The sequence below is a fragment of the Coregonus clupeaformis genome, unplaced genomic scaffold (assembly GCF_020615455.1).
Source record: "Coregonus clupeaformis isolate EN_2021a unplaced genomic scaffold, ASM2061545v1 scaf0004, whole genome shotgun sequence".
Taxonomy (NCBI): Eukaryota; Metazoa; Chordata; class Actinopteri; order Salmoniformes; family Salmonidae; genus Coregonus; species Coregonus clupeaformis.
This window is the reverse complement of record NW_025533459.1, coordinates 1,368,737-1,387,500: the sequence shown is the minus strand read 5'-3', so window position 1 is coordinate 1,387,500 and position 18,764 is coordinate 1,368,737. Positions and strand designations below refer to the sequence as shown.

General features: G+C 49.7%; 1 protein-coding gene across 4 annotated transcripts in view; it reads right to left on the bottom strand.

Moving 5' to 3' along the window:
* Positions 1 to 18,764, bottom strand: part of LOC121538402 (catenin alpha-1) — a 245,773-nt gene that overhangs the window by 177,601 nt on the left and 49,408 nt on the right. For all 4 annotated transcript variants that reach the window (XM_045212270.1, XM_045212269.1, XM_045212271.1 and 1 more), the window contains one exon: positions 8,719 to 8,922. In XM_045212270.1, coding sequence (XP_045068205.1) covers positions 8,719 to 8,922 — 204 coding nt within the window. The remainder of the gene's footprint in view (positions 1 to 8,718; positions 8,923 to 18,764) is intronic.

Genomic DNA, 18,764 nt, shown 5'->3' with positions numbered 1-18,764 from the left:
TGGACTGGATGACTATGGCCCTGAAATAATGTGGCAGAGCCCTGCGTCGCAGCCTGAGTAATACGGTGACTGAGACGTAGGGAGACAGGGACGTAGCGAGACAGGGAGAGGACACGTCTGTATGGAGAAGGAATGTAGACAAGACACCTTTAGGTGACATATGGTTTGGCATCAAATATTCATTCTGAATACAAGTAGAATAAAAATAAATCTCAGCAGCAGCACCACCACAGGCCAGGTTGTTGCCGCTGTCCAATCATATTAGCATGTACCATGCGATCATAGGCAGTTTCCCAAACAGCACCCTATTCCCTATGGGCTCCAAACGGCACCCTATTCCCTATGGGCTCTGGTCAAAAGTAGTGCACCATAAAGGGAACAGGGTGCCATTTGGGACATACCCATAATCATGTTTGATGGGATGAAGAGGGGGAACCGCCTGGGTCCCTTCCCTCCTCCATGGTGAGAGACGGGGATACGCTTCACTACGGCTGGATGGGATGAAGAGGGGAACCGCCTGGGCCCCTTCCCTCCTCCCTGGTGAGAGACGGGGATACGCTGGGCTACGGCTGGATGGGATGAAGAGGGGAACCGCCTAGGTCCCTTCCCTCCTCCATGGTGAGAGACGGGGATACGCTGGGCTACGGCTGGATGGGATGAAGAGGGGAACCGCCTGGGCCCCTTCCCTCCTCCCTGGTGAGAGACGGGGATACGCTTCACTACCGCTGGGCTACGGCTGGATGGGATGAAGAGGGGAACCGCCTAGGTCCCTTCCCTCCTCCCTGGTGAGAGACGGGGATACGCTGGGCTACGGCTGGATGGGATGAAGAGGGGAACCGCCTAGGTCCCTTCCCTCCTCCTTGGTGAGAGACGGGGATACGCTTCACTACCGCTGGGCTACGGCTGGATGGGATGAAGAGGGGAACCGCCTGGGTCCCTTCCCTCCTCCCTGGTGAGAGACGGGGATACGCTGGGCTACGGCTGGATGGGATGAAGAGGGGAACCGCCTAGGTCCCTTCCCTCCTCCTTGGTGAGAGACGGGGATACGCTTCACTACCGCTGGGCTACGGCTGGATGGGATGAAGAGGGGAACCGCCTGGGTCCCTTCCGTCCTCCATGGTGAGAGACGGGGATACGCTGGGCTACGGCTGGGCTACGGCTGGATGGGATGAAGAGGGGAACCGCCTGGGTCCCTTCCCTCCTCCCTGGTGAGAGACGGGGATACGCTGGGCTACGGCTGGATGGGATGAAGAGGGGAACCGCCTGGGTCCCTTCCCTCCTCCCTGGTGAGAGACGGGGATACGCTGGGCTACGGCTGGATGGGATGAAGAGGGGAACCCCCTAGGTCCCTTCCCTCCTCCCTGGTGAGAGACGGGGATACGCTGGGCTACGGCTGGATGGGATGAAGAGGGGAACCGCCTAGGTCCCTTCCCTCCTCCCTGGTGAGAGACGGGGATACGCTGGGCTACGGCTGGATGGGATGAAGAGGGGAACCGCCTAGGTCCCTTCCCTCCTCCCTGGTGAGAGACGGGGATACGCTGGGCTACGGCTGGATGGGATGAAGAGGGGGAACCGCCTAGGTCCCTTCCCTCCTCCCTGGTGAGAGACGGGGATACGCTGGGCTACGGCTGGATGGGATGAAGAGGGGAACCGCCTAGGTCCCTTCCCTCCTCCCTGGTGAGAGACGGGGATACGCTTCACTACCGCTGGGCTACGGCTGGATGGGATGAAGAGGGGAACCGCCTGGGTCCCTTCCCTCCTCCATGGTGAGAGACGGGGATACGCTTCCCTACCGCTGGGCTACGGCTGGATGGGATGAAGAGGGGAACCGCCTAGGTCCCTTCCCTCCTCCCTGGTGAGAGACGGGGATACGCTGGGCTACGGCTGGATGGGATGAAGAGGGGAACCGCCTGGGCCCCTTCCCTCCTCCCTGGTGAGAGACGGGGATACGCTGGGCTACGGCTGGATGGGATGAAGAGGGGAACCCCCTAGGTCCCTTCCCTCCTCCCTGGTGAGAGACGGGGATACGCTTCACTACCGCTGGGCTACGGCTGGATGGGATGAAGAGGGGAACCGCCTAGGTCCCTTCCCTCCTCCCTGGTGAGAGACGGGGATACGCTGGGCTACGGCTGGATGGGATGAAGAGGGGAACCGCCTAGGTCCCTTCCCTCCTCCTTGGTGAGAGACGGGGATACGCTTCACTACCGCTGGGCTACGGCTGGATGGGATGAAGAGGGGAACCGCCTGGGTCCCTTCCCTCCTCCATGGTGAGAGACGGGGATACGCTGGGCTACGGCTGGGCTACGGCTGGATGGGATGAAGAGGGGAACCGCCTGGGTCCCTTCCCTCCTCCCTGGTGAGAGACGGGGATACGCTGGGCTACGGCTGGATGGGATGAAGAGGGGAACCGCCTAGGTCCCTTCCCTCCTCCATGGTGAGAGACGGGGATATGCTTCCCTACCGCTGGGCTACGGCTGGATGGGATGAAGAGGGGAACCCCCTAGGTCCCTTCCCTCCTCCATGGTGAGAGACGGGGATACGCTTCACTACCGCTGGGCTACGGCTGGTCCCATTACAGACACGAGGACCATTCAGGAGCACCACTTAGAAGGTAATACGTAGCTATCACACATCACGCAGTGCACATTGATTCAATCAGTCAAGCCTCGTGAAGGGTGATATCTAGTGAGCCTCGTGAAGGGTGATATCTAGTGAGCCTCGTGAAGGGTGATATCTAGTGAGCCTCGTGAAGGGTGATATCTAGTGAGCCTCGTGAAGGGTGATATCCACTACCACTCAGTATGTCCACCACTACCACTCAGTATGTCCACCACTACCACTCAGTATGTCCACCACTACCACTCAGTATGTCCACCACTACCACTCAGTATGTCCACCACTACCACTCAGTATGTCCACCACTACCACTCAGTATGTCCACCACTACCACTCAGTATGTCCACCACTACCACTCAGTATGTCCACCACTACCACTCAGTATGTCCACCACTACCACTCAGTATGTCCACCACTACCACTCAGTATGTCCACCACTACCACTCAGTATGTCCACCACTACCACTCAGTATGTCCACCACTACCACTCAGTATGTCCACCACTACCACTCAGTATGTCCACCACTACCACTCAGTATGTCCACCACTACCACTCAGTATGTCCACCACTACCACTCAGTATGTCCACCACTACCACTCAGTATGTCCACCACTACCACTCAGTATGTCCACCACTACCACTCAGTATGTCCACCACTACCACTCAGTATGTACACTACCGTTCAAAAGTTTGGGGTCACTTCGAAATGTCCTTGTTTTCTAAAGAAAAGCAATTCTGAGAAATGAAGGCTATTGGCAGCTTTATTAAATAGTACCCCCATAACACCAGTCTCAACGTCAACAGTGAAGAGGCGACTCCGGGATGCTGACCTTCTAGCCAGAGTTGCAAAGAAAAAGCCATATCTCAGACTGGCCAATAATAAAAAAAAGATTAAGATTGGCAAAATAACACAGACACTGGACTTCTTCTTTGCAACTCTGCCTAGAAGGTCAGCATCCCGGAGTTGCCTCTTCATTGTTGACGTTGAGACTGGTGTTTTGCAGGTACTATTTAATGAAGCTGCCAGTTGAGGACCTGTGAAGCGCCTGTTTCTCAAACTAGACACTCTAATGTATTTGTCCTCTTGCTCAGTTGTGCTCCGGGGCCTCCCACTCCTCTTTCTATTCTGGTTAGAGCCAGAGAGCGTGCAAAGCTGCCATCAAGGCAAAGGGTGGCTACTTGGAAGAATCTCAAATATAACATATATTTTGATTTGTCACTTTTTTGGTTACTACATGATTCCATGTGTTATTTAATAGTTTTGATGTCTTCACTATTATTCTACAATGTAGAAAATAGTAAAAAATAAAGAAAAACCCTTGAATGAGTAGGTGATCTAAAACTTTTGACCTGTAGTGTATATATGTAAAATGTTGTGTACTGTGTGAAATAAGGCCGTTAAGTAACAACATGTGGAAAAAGTCAAGGGTTCTGAATACTTTACAAATGCACTGTATTATTTGAGAACTAACAAAAACCAAAATAAAAGCTAGACCGGGAGAATAAAAAATTGAATTTAGCAGTATTCATTTTGTTATGTTTGAGAGAAAAAAAAAAAACAGCATTACCAACCCATGGCAAAATGCGTAGAACTGCAGCAAATTAGCTTTAAACTGCAAAATTATCTCTGCTGCATGGCAAAATGTGTAGAAGGAGGAAATTAGATGTATAACAGAAAACAAAATCTCAGCTCCATGGAGACATTTTTGAATTGCAGAAAATTGGCTTTAAAAAAAAAAACTCTAAAAACACCAAGAAGGGCCGAGCGCGCTCATTGCCATACCCCCTGCCACGCACAACACCTAAGTCCCATTTTGTTCCCTGGTAACACAGAGGGAAAGTGGTTCAGATGTTAAAACGGACCAAAGGCAGAGCAGCAACGAACGCCAGAGAAATAGAACAAGATGAATATGGTAGATAGATAAGACATTACTGCAGCAATACAACCTATGGCTGATGGTTAGAAATAAGACATTACTGCAGCAATACAACCTATGGCTGATGGTTAGAAATAAGACATTACTGCAGCAATACAACCGATGGCTGATGGTTAGAAATAAGACATTACTGCAGCAATACCTCCTCTTTGGATTCACCTGGTCAGTATACGTCATGGAAATTAATGTTTTGTATACTCCATGTATATCGGTCGCCAGTGATTTCATCTGCTGGTTTTAGCTTTGTGTAGCCTGCCTGCTGCTAGCTAGCTAGCTTCACTGACAAACACAGGCATGGAATGCTAGCTAGCGCTAGCTAAGGGTGTTCGGGCACAGCACTGATAAACAGCATGTAGCTTGTCTCTTATTTAGGATAGTTTGACAACTTGCTGATGAAGTTCTAGACATGTTCTCAGCAGTTAGTCCGTACTTAAGTATGTTTCCAAAGCACCAATCACTACGTTGTAAGGTTGAGTCATCGAGCAGGCTGTTTGCTGCTTCAACAAAGCGAAAATAATCGAATATAACGTTACAGCAGGAGCTAGCTAGCTTGCTTATGGAAGGAGAATTGCATTTAGTGTTCCACTAGTTGGTTGGTTAGCTTCTCCTTCATTTCATATGAAGTGACAGGCTCAGGCTTAGCTAGGAAGTTAATTATGTGTACATGATCAAACTTCAGAAATACACTAAACTCCTTAGCTAGATGTAAAATGGCGCGACTAAGACCTTGAAATTAAACTTCAAAATGAATTATCTTGCCCGCTCTCTCGGCTATGAAAAGCCAACTGACATTTACTCCTGAGGTGCTGACCTGTTGCAACCTCTACAACCACTGGGATTATTATTTGACCCTGCTGGTCATCTATGAACGTTTGAACATCTTGCAGAACGACCTGGCCTTAATGGCCACGTACTCTTATAATCTCAACCGGAGCAGCCAGAAGAGGACTGGCCACCCCGATGACTGGACAACTAGCATTTGAGATTGACTCGATTGACTCGTGAACGCGCATATCGAGTGCTCAAAGTCTCTGTCACAACAGCCAGTTCTTTACTGGGAGCTGGGGTGTAACTATAGCAGCCAGCAGTAGCCGAGATCCAGACAACTTTAACTTCTCATTATGGAAATACACTACAGTTCTACCTTTGCATTTAAAAGAATTAGCAGAGAGAGAGATCCTACCCTGATTACATGGGAACGACACCAGGGTAACATCACTACTGATCAGGCTAAAATAAAGCAGACATGCAATTGATGAGTGAACTTTCTCCAGACAGCAAACTGTTGAACTCAGAAATAGATCATCTCTGCATCACCATCTATATAGACAGACTCAACACGGTGACATAAATTTAGACAATGCAATAACTGACAGAGACCGTTGAGCTGGACAATCTTAGAATCAGTTCTAACTCGCAAGACAACAATCTCCCCCAGCATTCCTGAACCCTTAGAGATTACCAGCCAGTCCTTTCTCAACTCTTCTACCCCCTAACCAGCTAAACAGGATCATGGCCCAGCGCAAGCCAGCATAAATCCACTAAACAATGTTGATTTCACAGAGACAAAAATGTTTTCTCTAAACAACCACTAAGTAGACCCAATCTAGATTGATTACAAGGCTAGGACTAAAATGGTGGATTTATCATTCTGGGAGAATAATGAGGTCTATTGAATGATTAATAGATTTCAGGAGGCCAATTATTGTGAGACTAAGAAATTCTTGTTCCCTAATCGCTTGTTAAATGCTTCTACACGTTTGTATAGGAGAAAGAGGAAAGAAATGTGTGCGTATGTCTCTGGCATGTGCAACAGGATAGGAGTGTAACAAATGACATTTTCTGTTAAGAGGGATAGTTTGATAGAGGGGGACGGGGAGGACACCTGGTTTAGAGGGGGACACCTGGGTTAGAGGGGGACGGGGAGGACACCTGGGATAGAGGGGGACGGGGAGGACACCTGGGTTAGAGGGGGACACCTGGGTTAGAGGGGGACGGGGAGGACACCTGGGTTAGAGGGGGACGGGGAGGACACCTGGGTTAGAGGGGGGACGGGGAGGACACCGGGGTTAGAGGGGGACGGGGAGGACACCTGGGTTAGAGGGGGACGGGGAGGACACCTGGGTTAGAGGGGGACGGGGAGGACACCTGGGTTAGAGGGGGACACCTGGGTTAGAGGGGGACGGGGAGGACACCTGGGTTAGAGGGGGACGGGGAGGACACCTGGGTTAGATGGGGACGGGGAGGACACCTGGGTTAGAGGGGGACACCTGGGTTAGAGGGGGACGGGGAGGACACCTGGGTTAGAGGGGGACGGGGAGGACACCTGGGTTAGAGGGGGACGGGGAGGACACCTGGGTTAGAGGGGGACGGGGAGGACACCTGGGTTAGAGGGGGACGGGGAGGACACCTGGGTTAGAGGGGGACGGGGAGGACACCTGGGTTAGAGGGGGACGGGGAGGACACCTGGGGAGGACACCTGGGTTAGAGGGGGACGGGGAGGACACCTGGGTTAGAGGGGGACGGGGAGGACACCTGGGGAGGACACCTGGGTTAGAGGGGGACGGGGAGGACACCTGGGTTAGAGGGGGACGGGGAGGACACCTGGGTTAGAGGGGGACGGGGAGGACACCTGGTTTAGAGGGGGACGGGGAGGACACCTGGTTTAGAGGGGGACGGGGAGGACACCTGGGATAGAGGGGGACGGGGAGGACACCTGGGATAGAGGGGGGACGGGGAGGACACCTGGGTTAGAGGGGGACGGGGAGGACACCTGGGTTAGAGGGGGACGGGGAGGACACCTGGGTTAGAGGGGGACACCTGGGTTAGAGGGGGACGGGGAGGACACCTGGGTTAGAGGGGGACGGGAGGACACCTGGGTTAGAGGGGGGCGGGGAGGACACCTGGGTTAGAGGGGGGCGGGGAGGACACCTGGGTTAGAGGGGGACGGGGAGGACACCTGGGTTAGAGGGGGACGGGGGGACACCTGGGTTAGAGGGGGACGGGGGAGGACACCTGGGTTAGAGGGGGACGGGGAGGACACCTGGGTTAGAGGGGGACGGGGAGGACACCTGGGTTAGAGGGGACGGGGAGGACACCTGGGTTAGAGGGGGACGGGGAGGACACCTGGGTTAGAGGGGGACGGGGAGGACACCTGGGTTAGAGGGGGACGGGGAGGACACCTGGGTTAGAGGGGGACGGGGAGGACACCTGGGTTAGAGGGGACGGGGAGGACATCTGGGTTAGAGGGGGACGGGGAGGACACCTGGGTTAGAGGGGGACGGGGAGGAGACCTGGGTTAGAGGGGGACGGGGAGGAGACCTGGGTTAGAGGGGGACGGGGAGGACACCTGGGTTAGAGGGGGACGGGGAGGAGACCTGGGTTAGAGGGGGACGGGGAGGAGACCTGGGTTAGAGGGGGACGGGGAGGAGACCTGGGTTAGAGGGGGACGGGGAGGACACCTGGGTTAGAGGGGGACGGGGAGGACACCTGGGTTAGAGGGGGACGGGGAGGACACCTGGGTTAGAGGGGGACGGGGAGGACACCTGGGTTAGAGGGGGACGGGGAGGACACCTGGGTTAGAGGGGGACGGGGAGGACACCTGGGTTAGAGGGGGACACCTGGGTTAGAGGGGGACGGGGAGGACACCTGGGTTAGAGGGGGACGGGGAGGACACCTGGGTTAGAGGGGGACGGGGAGGACACCTGGGTTAGAGGGGGACACCTGGGTTAGAGGGGGACACCTGGGTTAGAGGGGGACGGGGAGGACACCTGGGATAGAGGGGGACGGGGAGGACACCTGGGTTAGAGGGGGACGGGGAGGACACCTGGGTTAGAGGGGGACGGGGAGGACACCTGGGTTAGAGGGGGACGGGGAGGACACCTGGGTTAGAGGGGGACGGGGAGGACACCTGGGTTAGAGGGGGACGGGGAGGAGACCTGGGTTAGAGGGGGGGACACCTGGGTTAGAGGGGGACGGGGAGGACACCTGGGTTAGAGGGGGACGGGTGGGTTAGAGGGGGACGGGGAGGACACCTGGGTTAGAGGGGGACGGGGAGGACACCTGGGTTAGAGGGGGACGGGTGGGTTAGAGGGGGACGGGGAGGACACCTGGGTTAGAGGGGGTTAGTAGCAGAAAGGAGAGAGCAAGATAGATGAGACTTACATTGCCCATGTACTCAGACAGCAGGTCCTGCAGAGCCTGACGGACAGAGTTGCACTCGGCCACGATGCGCTCGCGCCGGTCATCACGGGTACAGGACGAGTCGGCCATGAGGGCAGCGCCACTGATGATGCTCTCCAAGCGCTCCTCCAGAGACGGGCGGAAACGCTCCTCGCTAAACGCCAGGGGGTCCACGATGATCTGCTTCTGTTGGCGGGAGGGAGTTCGAAAACATATAGAATCAGAGCTGTGGTCGAGTGGTAACACTGAGCACAACACATTCATAATAATAATAATTAATTATTACATTAATAATCCCCACCAGAGACCGGGGTTCAATCCCTGCATCAACCCTTCACACCGGTTCTCCCACTCTGATGTATTCTCTGTCCAAATAGTCCATATATAAACATAGTAATAATAAAACATATGGAAACAAACAATCAAACTTCAAAGACCAGAGGGTCCATTCACAATGATTTGTTTTCGTTTTTTTGGGAGAGAGAAAGAGTGACAGACAGAAAAACAGAAGGGTAAAAGGCATTTAGTACCAAAAACAAACAACCTCTTCCTCTCCCTTTCAGCTGGCAGAGAGAGATTGAGGTAGAGATGGATAGAGTGGGAAGAGACAGCAAGCGAGGGAGAGAGAGAGAGAGAGAAACAGAGAGAGCGAGAAAGAGAGCGAGATGGATAGAGTCTCGGGCAGGTGAAAGTGATTTGACAGGCTCCGACAGGCCTTCTGTAAAAGCTGCAGGGAAATCTTGATGTCTAAACCGTCTTTATTTTTCAAAGCCCCAAGAGGCCTCCCAAACCCAGAGGATGGATACCTATTGTTATAAACTGCATCCCAAATGGCACGCTATACCCTAGGTAGTGCAACCCTTTGGACCAGGGCACAGAGTTCTGGTCTAAAGCAGACTAAAACCAAGACATATAAACCAAGGCAACATGTAGCCTCAAGGACTTGGAATATGTAAGAAACACATTAACATTACACCAGGGTCTAAAACTAACTGTTTTGTATACTACTGTGGCAGGTTGATAAAACAATTAAATAATCTACCAGCCACTCAGATTATTTACCAGCCAAAATATTTTTTTTGCCATAACTACACCAGAAAACATAAAAGAAAGATGACAATGCTCTGTAAATGTTTCTAAAACAAGAAACGTATTACTAGTAAGAAGTAGTGGTATATTGCACAAATTAAATGTATATTCTGTGATCATAGTCTTTTAACCAAAATATCATGAGACAAAACAGTACAGCTGCCTCTTCAATGTTACCTTGGTAACAGGGCCACTGGAGTCATCACTTGTTCCTGTGCTGTGAGAATCTCACTAGCAGAGGCCGATGATGCCTCTTTGCTAGCAGTGGAAGAAACTCAAACATTTGAAAAAAAGAGACCCAAGTGTGACTACCCGCCAACGTTGCTGGTGAATTAGACATTCTCACCCACCAATGCCAAAATCTACCCGGATTTGGTGGGTGTTAACCTTAGGCCCAGCATTACACACTTCTACAAGTGCATAACAAGTGTGTAACAGGACAAATATAAGCTATATAATATAATACTTCCCAAAATGTATTATTATTATTATTTACATTTACAGGAGGATAACGTTTTGGAATGCTCCAATAAACTGGGTGCAATGTCACGTAAAACTGCGAAATAGAGATGAGTTGCCTCAGACGTCCTCTACACTGTTATACTGATGCCGTCATCTGATCAGCCTCAAGATGTCAACAGGAACAAAAGGTCATTGATTTAACCCCCAATGAGGCTCTCTACAGCATCTCTCTCTCATTTCTCTCTAGTCTATGGACTAGCCCTAATCTATGGATTTCACGACTGGTTGGTCACAGATACACTGCATGATCAAAAGTATGTGGACACCCTGATCATTGAACATCTCATTCCAAAATGTTTGGCATTAATATGGAGTTGGTCCCCCTTAGCTGCTATAACAGCCTATGCTCTTCTGGGAAGGCTTTCCACTAGATGTTGGAACATTGCTGCGGGGACTTGCTTCTATTCAGCCACAAGAGCATTAGTGAGGTCGGGCACTGTTGTTGGGCGATTAGGCCTGGCTCGCAGTCGGTGTTCCAATTCATCCCAAAGGTCTTCGATGGGGTTGAGTTCAGGGCCCTGTGCAAGCCAGTCAAGTTCTTCCACACCTGATCTCGACAAACCATTTCTGTATGGACCTCGCTTTGTGCACAGGGGCATTTTCATGATGAAACAGGAAAGGGCCTTCCCCAACCTGTTGCCACAAAGTTGGAAGCACAGAATTGTCTAGAATATCATTGCATGCTGTAGCGTTAAGATTTCCCTTCACTGGAACTAATAGGCCTAGTCCGAACCATGACAAACAGCCCCAGACCATTATTCCTCCTCCAAACTTTACAGTTGGCACTATGCACTGGGGCAAGTAGCGTTCTCCTGGCATCCGCCAAACCCAGATTCGTCCGTCGGACTGCCAGAAGTTGAAGCGTGATTCATCACTCCAGAGAACGCGTTTCCACTGCTCCAGAGTCCAATGGCGGCGAGCTTTACACCACTCCAGCCGACGCTTGGCATTGCACATAGTGATTTTAGGCTTGTTTGTGGCTGCTCGACCATGGAAATCAATTTCATTAAGCTCCTAACGAACAGTTATTGTGCTGACGTTGCTTCCAGAGGCAGTTTGTAGATGCGAGCTTCAACTGGAAGCCAGTGGAGTGTGCGGAGGAGCGGGTTGAAATGAGAGAACTTGGGAAGGTTGAACACCAGACGGGCTGCGGCGTTCTGGATAAGTTGTAGGGGTTTAATGGAACAGGCAGGGAGCCCAGCCAACAGCGAGTTGCAGTAATCCAGACGGGAGATGACAAGTGCCTGGATTAGGACCTGTGCCGCTTTCTGTGTAACACATGATTCCATGTGTTATTTCTTAGTTTGATGTCTTCACTATTATTCTACAATGTAGAAAATGTGTCCAAACTTTTGACTGGTACTGTACACACACATATATATATATATATACATATACATATATACACACACACACACACAACTAACTACTTTAAAGGGAAATCATATACCATATATCATTCTCCAACACAGTCTGTTACAGAGAGGCTGTACCACATAAACAACAGATGAGGGGAACATAAGAGGTTTCAGATAGCTGAGTGAGAGTGGACAGTGGAGACATTTCACCGCCAGATGACCCTATGAATATATAATACTGTACACCGTGATTTCATTATTAGCAAAGAAAGGTTTACATAGACCTACACTATTGGAGCTGCTTGCTTGTCAATACATTAACACTATTTACACAAATCACTTGTTGGTTAAATAGCTATTCTGTAGTCTATATAATAGTTTTTAAAAAATCAATTCCAGAAACTGTTAATGAACCATGTCGTTTATCAGCTGAATATCAACTGTCGAGTGGCAAGAGCACGCAACTCCTTACACAACGGATTGTTGTGTGGAAAGAAATGTGTTCTAATAAGCCCAATCACCGCACATCATTTCTAAATGCAGTCTGGGGAAAAGACGACCGCTTTGATGGCAGTTATTGAGAAGAGGGAGATCCCAGCTTTCCGCTGCTGTGTCATTCATCTCTCAACCCAAAACTTTTGGCCAATTGGCAGCGTTTTACAACCTGAGTGTCTGGCATGACAAAACAAAGTAACTACGGGATTCGCATAGGGCCATTTTAATGAATAAACAGTAGGCCACTATAAAATTCACATAATTACACTATTTAAAAACATTTTAAAAAATCACCTGATTTTATTTAGTGCCAGTTGGATTTTGGGGGGGATATTAAACAAACAATATCATATAGCTAATGATTCGCCCACTGGTGTAAACAATGCAGAGGAGAAACCCCCTGCTTCAGCCATATAACCACCATGCTGCATCAGACAGGTGGCCATGCTCCAGCCACCTGTCTAATGCTGCATGGTAGCTACATGGCTGAAGCATGGCCTCCTGTCTGATGCTGCATGGTGGTTACATGGCTGAAGCATGGCCTCCTGTCTGATGCTGCATGGTGGTTACATGGCTGAAGCATGGCCTCCTGTCTGATGCAGCATGGTGGTTATATGGCTGGAGCATGGCCTCCTGTCTGATGCTGCATGGTGGTTATATGGCTGGAGCATGGCCACCTGTCTGATGCAGCATGGTGGTTATATGGCTGGAGCATGGCCTCCTGTCTGATGCAGCATGGTGGTTATATGGCTGGAGCATGGCCTCCTGTCTGATGCTGCATGGTGGTTATATGGCTGGAGCATGGCCTCCTGTCTGATGCAGCATGGTGGTTATATGGCTGGAGCATGGCCACCTGTCTGATGCAGCATGGTGGTTATATGGCTGGAGCATGGCCTCCTGTCTGATGCTGCATGGTGGTTATATGGCTGGAGCATGGCCTCCTGTCTGATGCTGCATGGTGGTTATATGGCTGGAGCATGGCCTCCTGTCTGATGCAGCATGGTAGCTATATGGCTGGAGCATGGCCTCCTGTCTGATGCTGCATGGTGGTTATATGGCTGGAGCATGGCCTCCTGTCTGATGCAGCATGGTGGTTATATGGCTGGAGCATGGCCTCCTGTCTGATGCTGCATGGTGGTTATATGGCTGGAGCATGGCCTCCTGTCTGATGCAGCATGGTGGTTACATGGCTGAAGCATGGCCTCCTGTCTGATGCTGCATGGTGGTTATATGGCTGGAGCATGGCCTCCTGTCTGATGCAGCATGGTGGTTACATGGCTGGAGCATGGCCTCCTGTCTGATGCAGCATGGTGGTTACATGGCTGGAGCATGGCCTCCTGTCTGATGCAGCATGGTGGTTATATGGCTGGAGCATGGCCTCCTGTCTGATGCTGCATGGTGGTTATATGGCTGGAGCATGGCCTCCTGTCTGATGCTGCATGGTGGTTATATGGCTGAAGCATGGCCTCCTGTCTGATGCAGCATGGTGGTTATATGGCTGGAGCATGGCCTCCTGTCTGATGCTGCATGGTGGTTATATGGCTGGAGCATGGCCTCCTGTCTGATGCTGCATGGTGGTTATATGGCTGGAGCATGGCCTCCTGTCTGATGCTGCATGGTGGTTACATGGCTGAAGCATGGCCTCCTGTCTGATGCTGCATGGTGGTTACATGGCTGAAGCATGGCCTCCTGTCTGATGCTGCATGGTGGTTATATGGCTGGAGCATGGCCTCCTGTCTGATGCTGCATGGTGGTTATATGGCTGGAGCATGGCCTCCTGTCTGATGCTGCATGGTGGTTATATGGCTGGAGCATGGCCACCTGTCTGATGCTGCATGGTGGTTACATGGCTGAAGCATGGCCTCCTGTCTGATGCAGCATGGTGGTTATATGGCTGAAGCATGGCCTCCTGTCTGATGCAGCATGGTGGTTATATGGCTGGAGCATGGCCTCCTGTCTGATGCAGCATGGTGGTTATATGGCTGGAGCATGGCCTCCTGTCTGATGCTGCATGGTGGTTATATGGCTGGAGCATGGCCACCTGTCTGATGCTGCATGGTGGTTATATGGCTGGAGCATGGCCTCCTGTCTGATGCTGCATGGTGGTTATATGGCTGGAGCATGGCCTCCTGTCTGATACAGCATGGTGGTTATATGGCTGGAGCATGGCCTCCTGTCTGATGCTGCATGGTGGTTATATGGCTGGAGCATGGCCTCCTGTCTGATGCAGCATGGTGGTTATATGGCTGGAGCATGGCCTCCTGTCTGATGCTGCATGGTGGTTACATGGCTGAAGCATGGCCACCTGTCTGATGCTGCATGGTGGTTATATGGCTGGAGCATGGCCTCCTGTCTGATGCTGTAAATATCTGATTTTATGGTTTGCTATAATATAACGTACTTGCCCAGACTGCAAATGAAACATGAAATCACCCACAATTGAAATTCTGCATGCATAACTTGCTTTCCTGTGATCTTGGCCCGGTGTGCCACTGGATGTCAAGCCCTGAGATAAGGTGCCACGGAGTGAGTGACTCCAGACAGGTGGCAGAGGAAGAAGAGGAAGAAGAGCAGAAAGAGAGAAAGCAATCTTTACCCGTTACAAAAACCTTCCCGCTGCCATATCACCGGTTAAAACATTCAACTATTCACAGATGTTAGAATTCCGGGTTTATTAGTTTGTCCACCCTCCCCCCCACACACACTCTGCCACCCCTCTCCATCTCGTCTGACCTCCTCCGCTTGCGTGTCACGTCACCATGGCAACAGGCTCCGCGCGTGTGTGTTTTTCTATGACTCACTCCCTGAAAAATTGCCTCGGTGGTGCTTGAAATTAGGCACCGTGGCCCAGAGAGGGGGAACTGGTCTGGAATAAATGCAGACAGACTAAGCTAAAATAGAAAAAACTAAATAACTTTGTGCCTGGTCACTAGGAAATGACTGATGCTATGAAGATGCTAATAACCTGCTGTTTCTGCTCTTCTCTCCTTTTACCCTCTCTTCTCCCATCTCCTCCCCATCTCACGTGTCCTCTTCAACTTTCATCAATCTGCCTCTTTTTATACACATACCATCTGGCTGTGCTGTGGAGAGCAACACCTCTTCCTTTATCAAACTACTGTACTTCCTCCCCATTCTGTTCTAACTGACTACAACCACAGCACCTCTGCTCATCGCCCCCCCTCCCAGCTAGCATCGCCCCCCCTCCCAGCTAGCATCGCCCCCCCCTCCCAGCTAGCATCGCCCCCCCCTCCCAGCTAGCATCGCCCCCCCTCCCAGCTAGCATCGCCCCCCCTCCCAGCTCTGCTGCACCTCTTCTCTCCAGGCTGAGAGACCCCAGAGAATGGACCAATCAATCAACCAAAGTCAGGTTAAGACCTGATGGAGTGGTGTTGCCACTGACCAGCTTGCTGGAGGAGGAGACCTGTTGGAGAACACGACACTAGTTTTTCTTTACTGGGAACATTCTCTTATTTTCCTGGCCAATATAATGCAAGTAAGCGTTTAATTGTACTGTGTACACCAGGTATATCATGTGCATATGAAGAATAAACTTTGATTAGAGAAATATTGTTTTATAACATTGTCAAGTACTTCAAGAGCTTCCCCTACAGTTATGATATTACAGGAGGAGGCTTCAAGAGCTTCCCCTACAGTTGTGATATTACAGGAGGAGGCTTCAAGAGCTTCCCCTACAGTTGTGATATTACAGGAGGCTTCAAGAGCTTCCCCTACAGTTATGATATTACAGGAGGCTTCAAGAGCTTCCCCTACAGTTGCCAACAGAAAGTGTAAAATACTGCTGTAAAACTTAATACATCCTAATTCTTCAGGTTTTGCTACGAGCTACTGAATTGTATGGCTGAAAGTAAATGTATTTGCAGAGAAATGGCATTTGTCAGTAAATTAATTCAGCTATACTGGTTATTGGTCTTCTAATTATGAACATCTTGATAGGGCAACAGCAGGCGTTACACAGCTTCAAAACGGCAGCCTTGATGAGGCTGACTAACAACAACTTTGTTTTTTCCATCTGGAGAGATACAGTTGAAGTCGGAAGTTTACATACACTTAGGTCGGAGTAATTGAAACTTGTTTTTCAACCACTCAACAAATGCCTTGTTAAACTATAGTTTTGGCAAGTCGGTTAGGACATCTACTTTGTGCATGACACAAGTAATTTTTCCAACAATTCTTTACAGACAGATTATTTCATTTATAATTTACTGTATTACAATTCCAGTGGGTCAGAAGTTTACATACACTAAGTTGACTGTGCCTTTAAACAGCTTGGAACATTCAGAAAATTATATCATGGCTTTAGAAGCTTCTGATAGGCTAATTGACATCATTTGAGTCAATTTGAGGTGTACCTGTGGATGTATTTCAAGGCCTACCTTCAAACTCAGTGCCTCTTTGCTTGACATCATGGGAAAATCAAAATAAATCAGCCAAGACCTCAGAAAAGAAAATGGTAGACCTCCACAAGTCTGGTTCATCCTTGGGAGCAATTTCCAAACGCCTGAAGATACCATGTTCATCTGTACAAACAATAGTATGCAAGTATAAACACCATGGGACCACGTAGCCGTCATACCTCTCAGGAAGGAGACGCGTTCTGTCTCCTAGAGATGAACGTACTTTGGTGCGAAAAGTGCAAATCAATCCCAGAACAACAGCAAAGGACCTTGTGAAGATGCTGGAGGAAACAGGTACAAAAGTATCTATATCCACAGTAAAACGAGTCCTATATCGACATAACCTGAAAGGTCGCTCAGCAAGGAAGAAGCCACTGCTCCAAAATCGCCATAAAAAAGCCAGACTACGGTTTGCAACTGCACATGGGGACAAAGATCGTACTTTTTGGAGAAATGTCCTCTGGTCTGATTAAACAAAAATAGAACTGTTTGGCCATAATGACCATTGTTATGTTTGGAGGAAAAAGGGGGTCGCTTGCAAGCCGAAGAACACCATCCCAACCGTGAACCATGGGGGTGGCAGCATCATGCTGTGGGGGTGCTTTGCTGCAGGAGGGTCTGGTGCACTTCACAAAATAGATGGCATCATGAGGAAGGAAAATTATGTGGATATATTGAAGCAACATCTCAAGACATCAGTCAGGAAGTTAAAGCTTGGTCGCAAATGGGTCTTCCAAATGGACAATGACCCCAAGCATACTTCCAAAGTTGTGGCAAAATGGCTTAAAGACAACAAAGTCAAGGTATTGGAGTGGTCATCACAAAGCCCTGACCTCAATCCTATAGAACATTTGTGGGCAGAACTGAAAAAGCGTGTGCGAGCAAGGAGGCCTACAAACCTGACTCAGTTACACCATCTCTGTCAGGAGGAATGGGCCAAAATTCAGCCAACTTATTGTGGGAAGCTTGTGGAAGGCTACCTGAAATGTTTGACCAAAGTTAAACAATTGAAAGGCAATGCTACCAAATACTAATTGAGTGTATGTAAACCCACTGGGAATGTGATGAAATAAATAAAACCTGAAATAAATCACTCTACTATTATTCTGACATTTCACATTCTTAAAATAAAGTGGTGATCCTAACTTTTTACTAGGATTAAATGTCAGGAATTGTGAAAAACTGAGTTTAAATGTATTTGGCTAAGGTGTATGTAAACTTCCGACTTCAACTGTACATTGTTGTTAGTAGGGGATAAAGCCAGCGAAGCGTTTATTATTATTATTATTATTATTGTTCTTCCATTACGAAACATTTACATGCAAATTCCTCTGCGATGGTAAGGCCTAGGAGGGTGTGATGGTAAATGTTATTGGTGTAACGGTTCACCAAACACACGGTTCGGTACGTATTGCAGTTCTGACAATTCTCATTGAGCAGTGGCGACATACTGGTAACGTTTTATCCACAACTCTGTCCATCGCCGTTGTAATCTACTGTGAAGCCAAAATGTTCCCAAACTGGAAATTGAAACGATGGAGGATCCTCCAATTCTAGTTTATCGACCACACCACTCGCCATCGTACAGGACTAGTTCCCATCTGCCAAAAAGAGCTTCTGGACATCAGAACAGCGATCACTAACCTCCATTTGGACCAGGACTTCTACTTCAATGAGTCTGAGGCGAAAGACATTGTTTATCCCAGACCAGGCCCGAATCCCGGACACTCGAAGGAGACGGCTCTATAGAGGCCGACAGGCGGGATACCTGACGAGAATACGTAGAAGTGGATAATCCGCCTCTACCCTCTGTTCTATTGGCGAACATGCAATCACTGGAAAATAAACTGGATGAGCTCTGTTCGAGACTATCCTATCAACGTGATCTGTAGAACTGTAATATCATATGTTTCTCCGAGTCGTGGCTGAACAAGGACATGGTAAATATAAATCGAACTGTTTTTTCTATGCTTTGACAGAACGGTGGAGTCGGGGAAGCTCAGGGGGAGGGAGTGTATGTCTCTGTTAACAGCTGGTTCGCGATCAGTAATATTAAAGGAAGTCTCGGGGCTCTGCTCGCCCGAGATGGAATACCTCATGATAAGCTGTAGAACATACCATTTACAGAGAGAGTTATTTATATTTT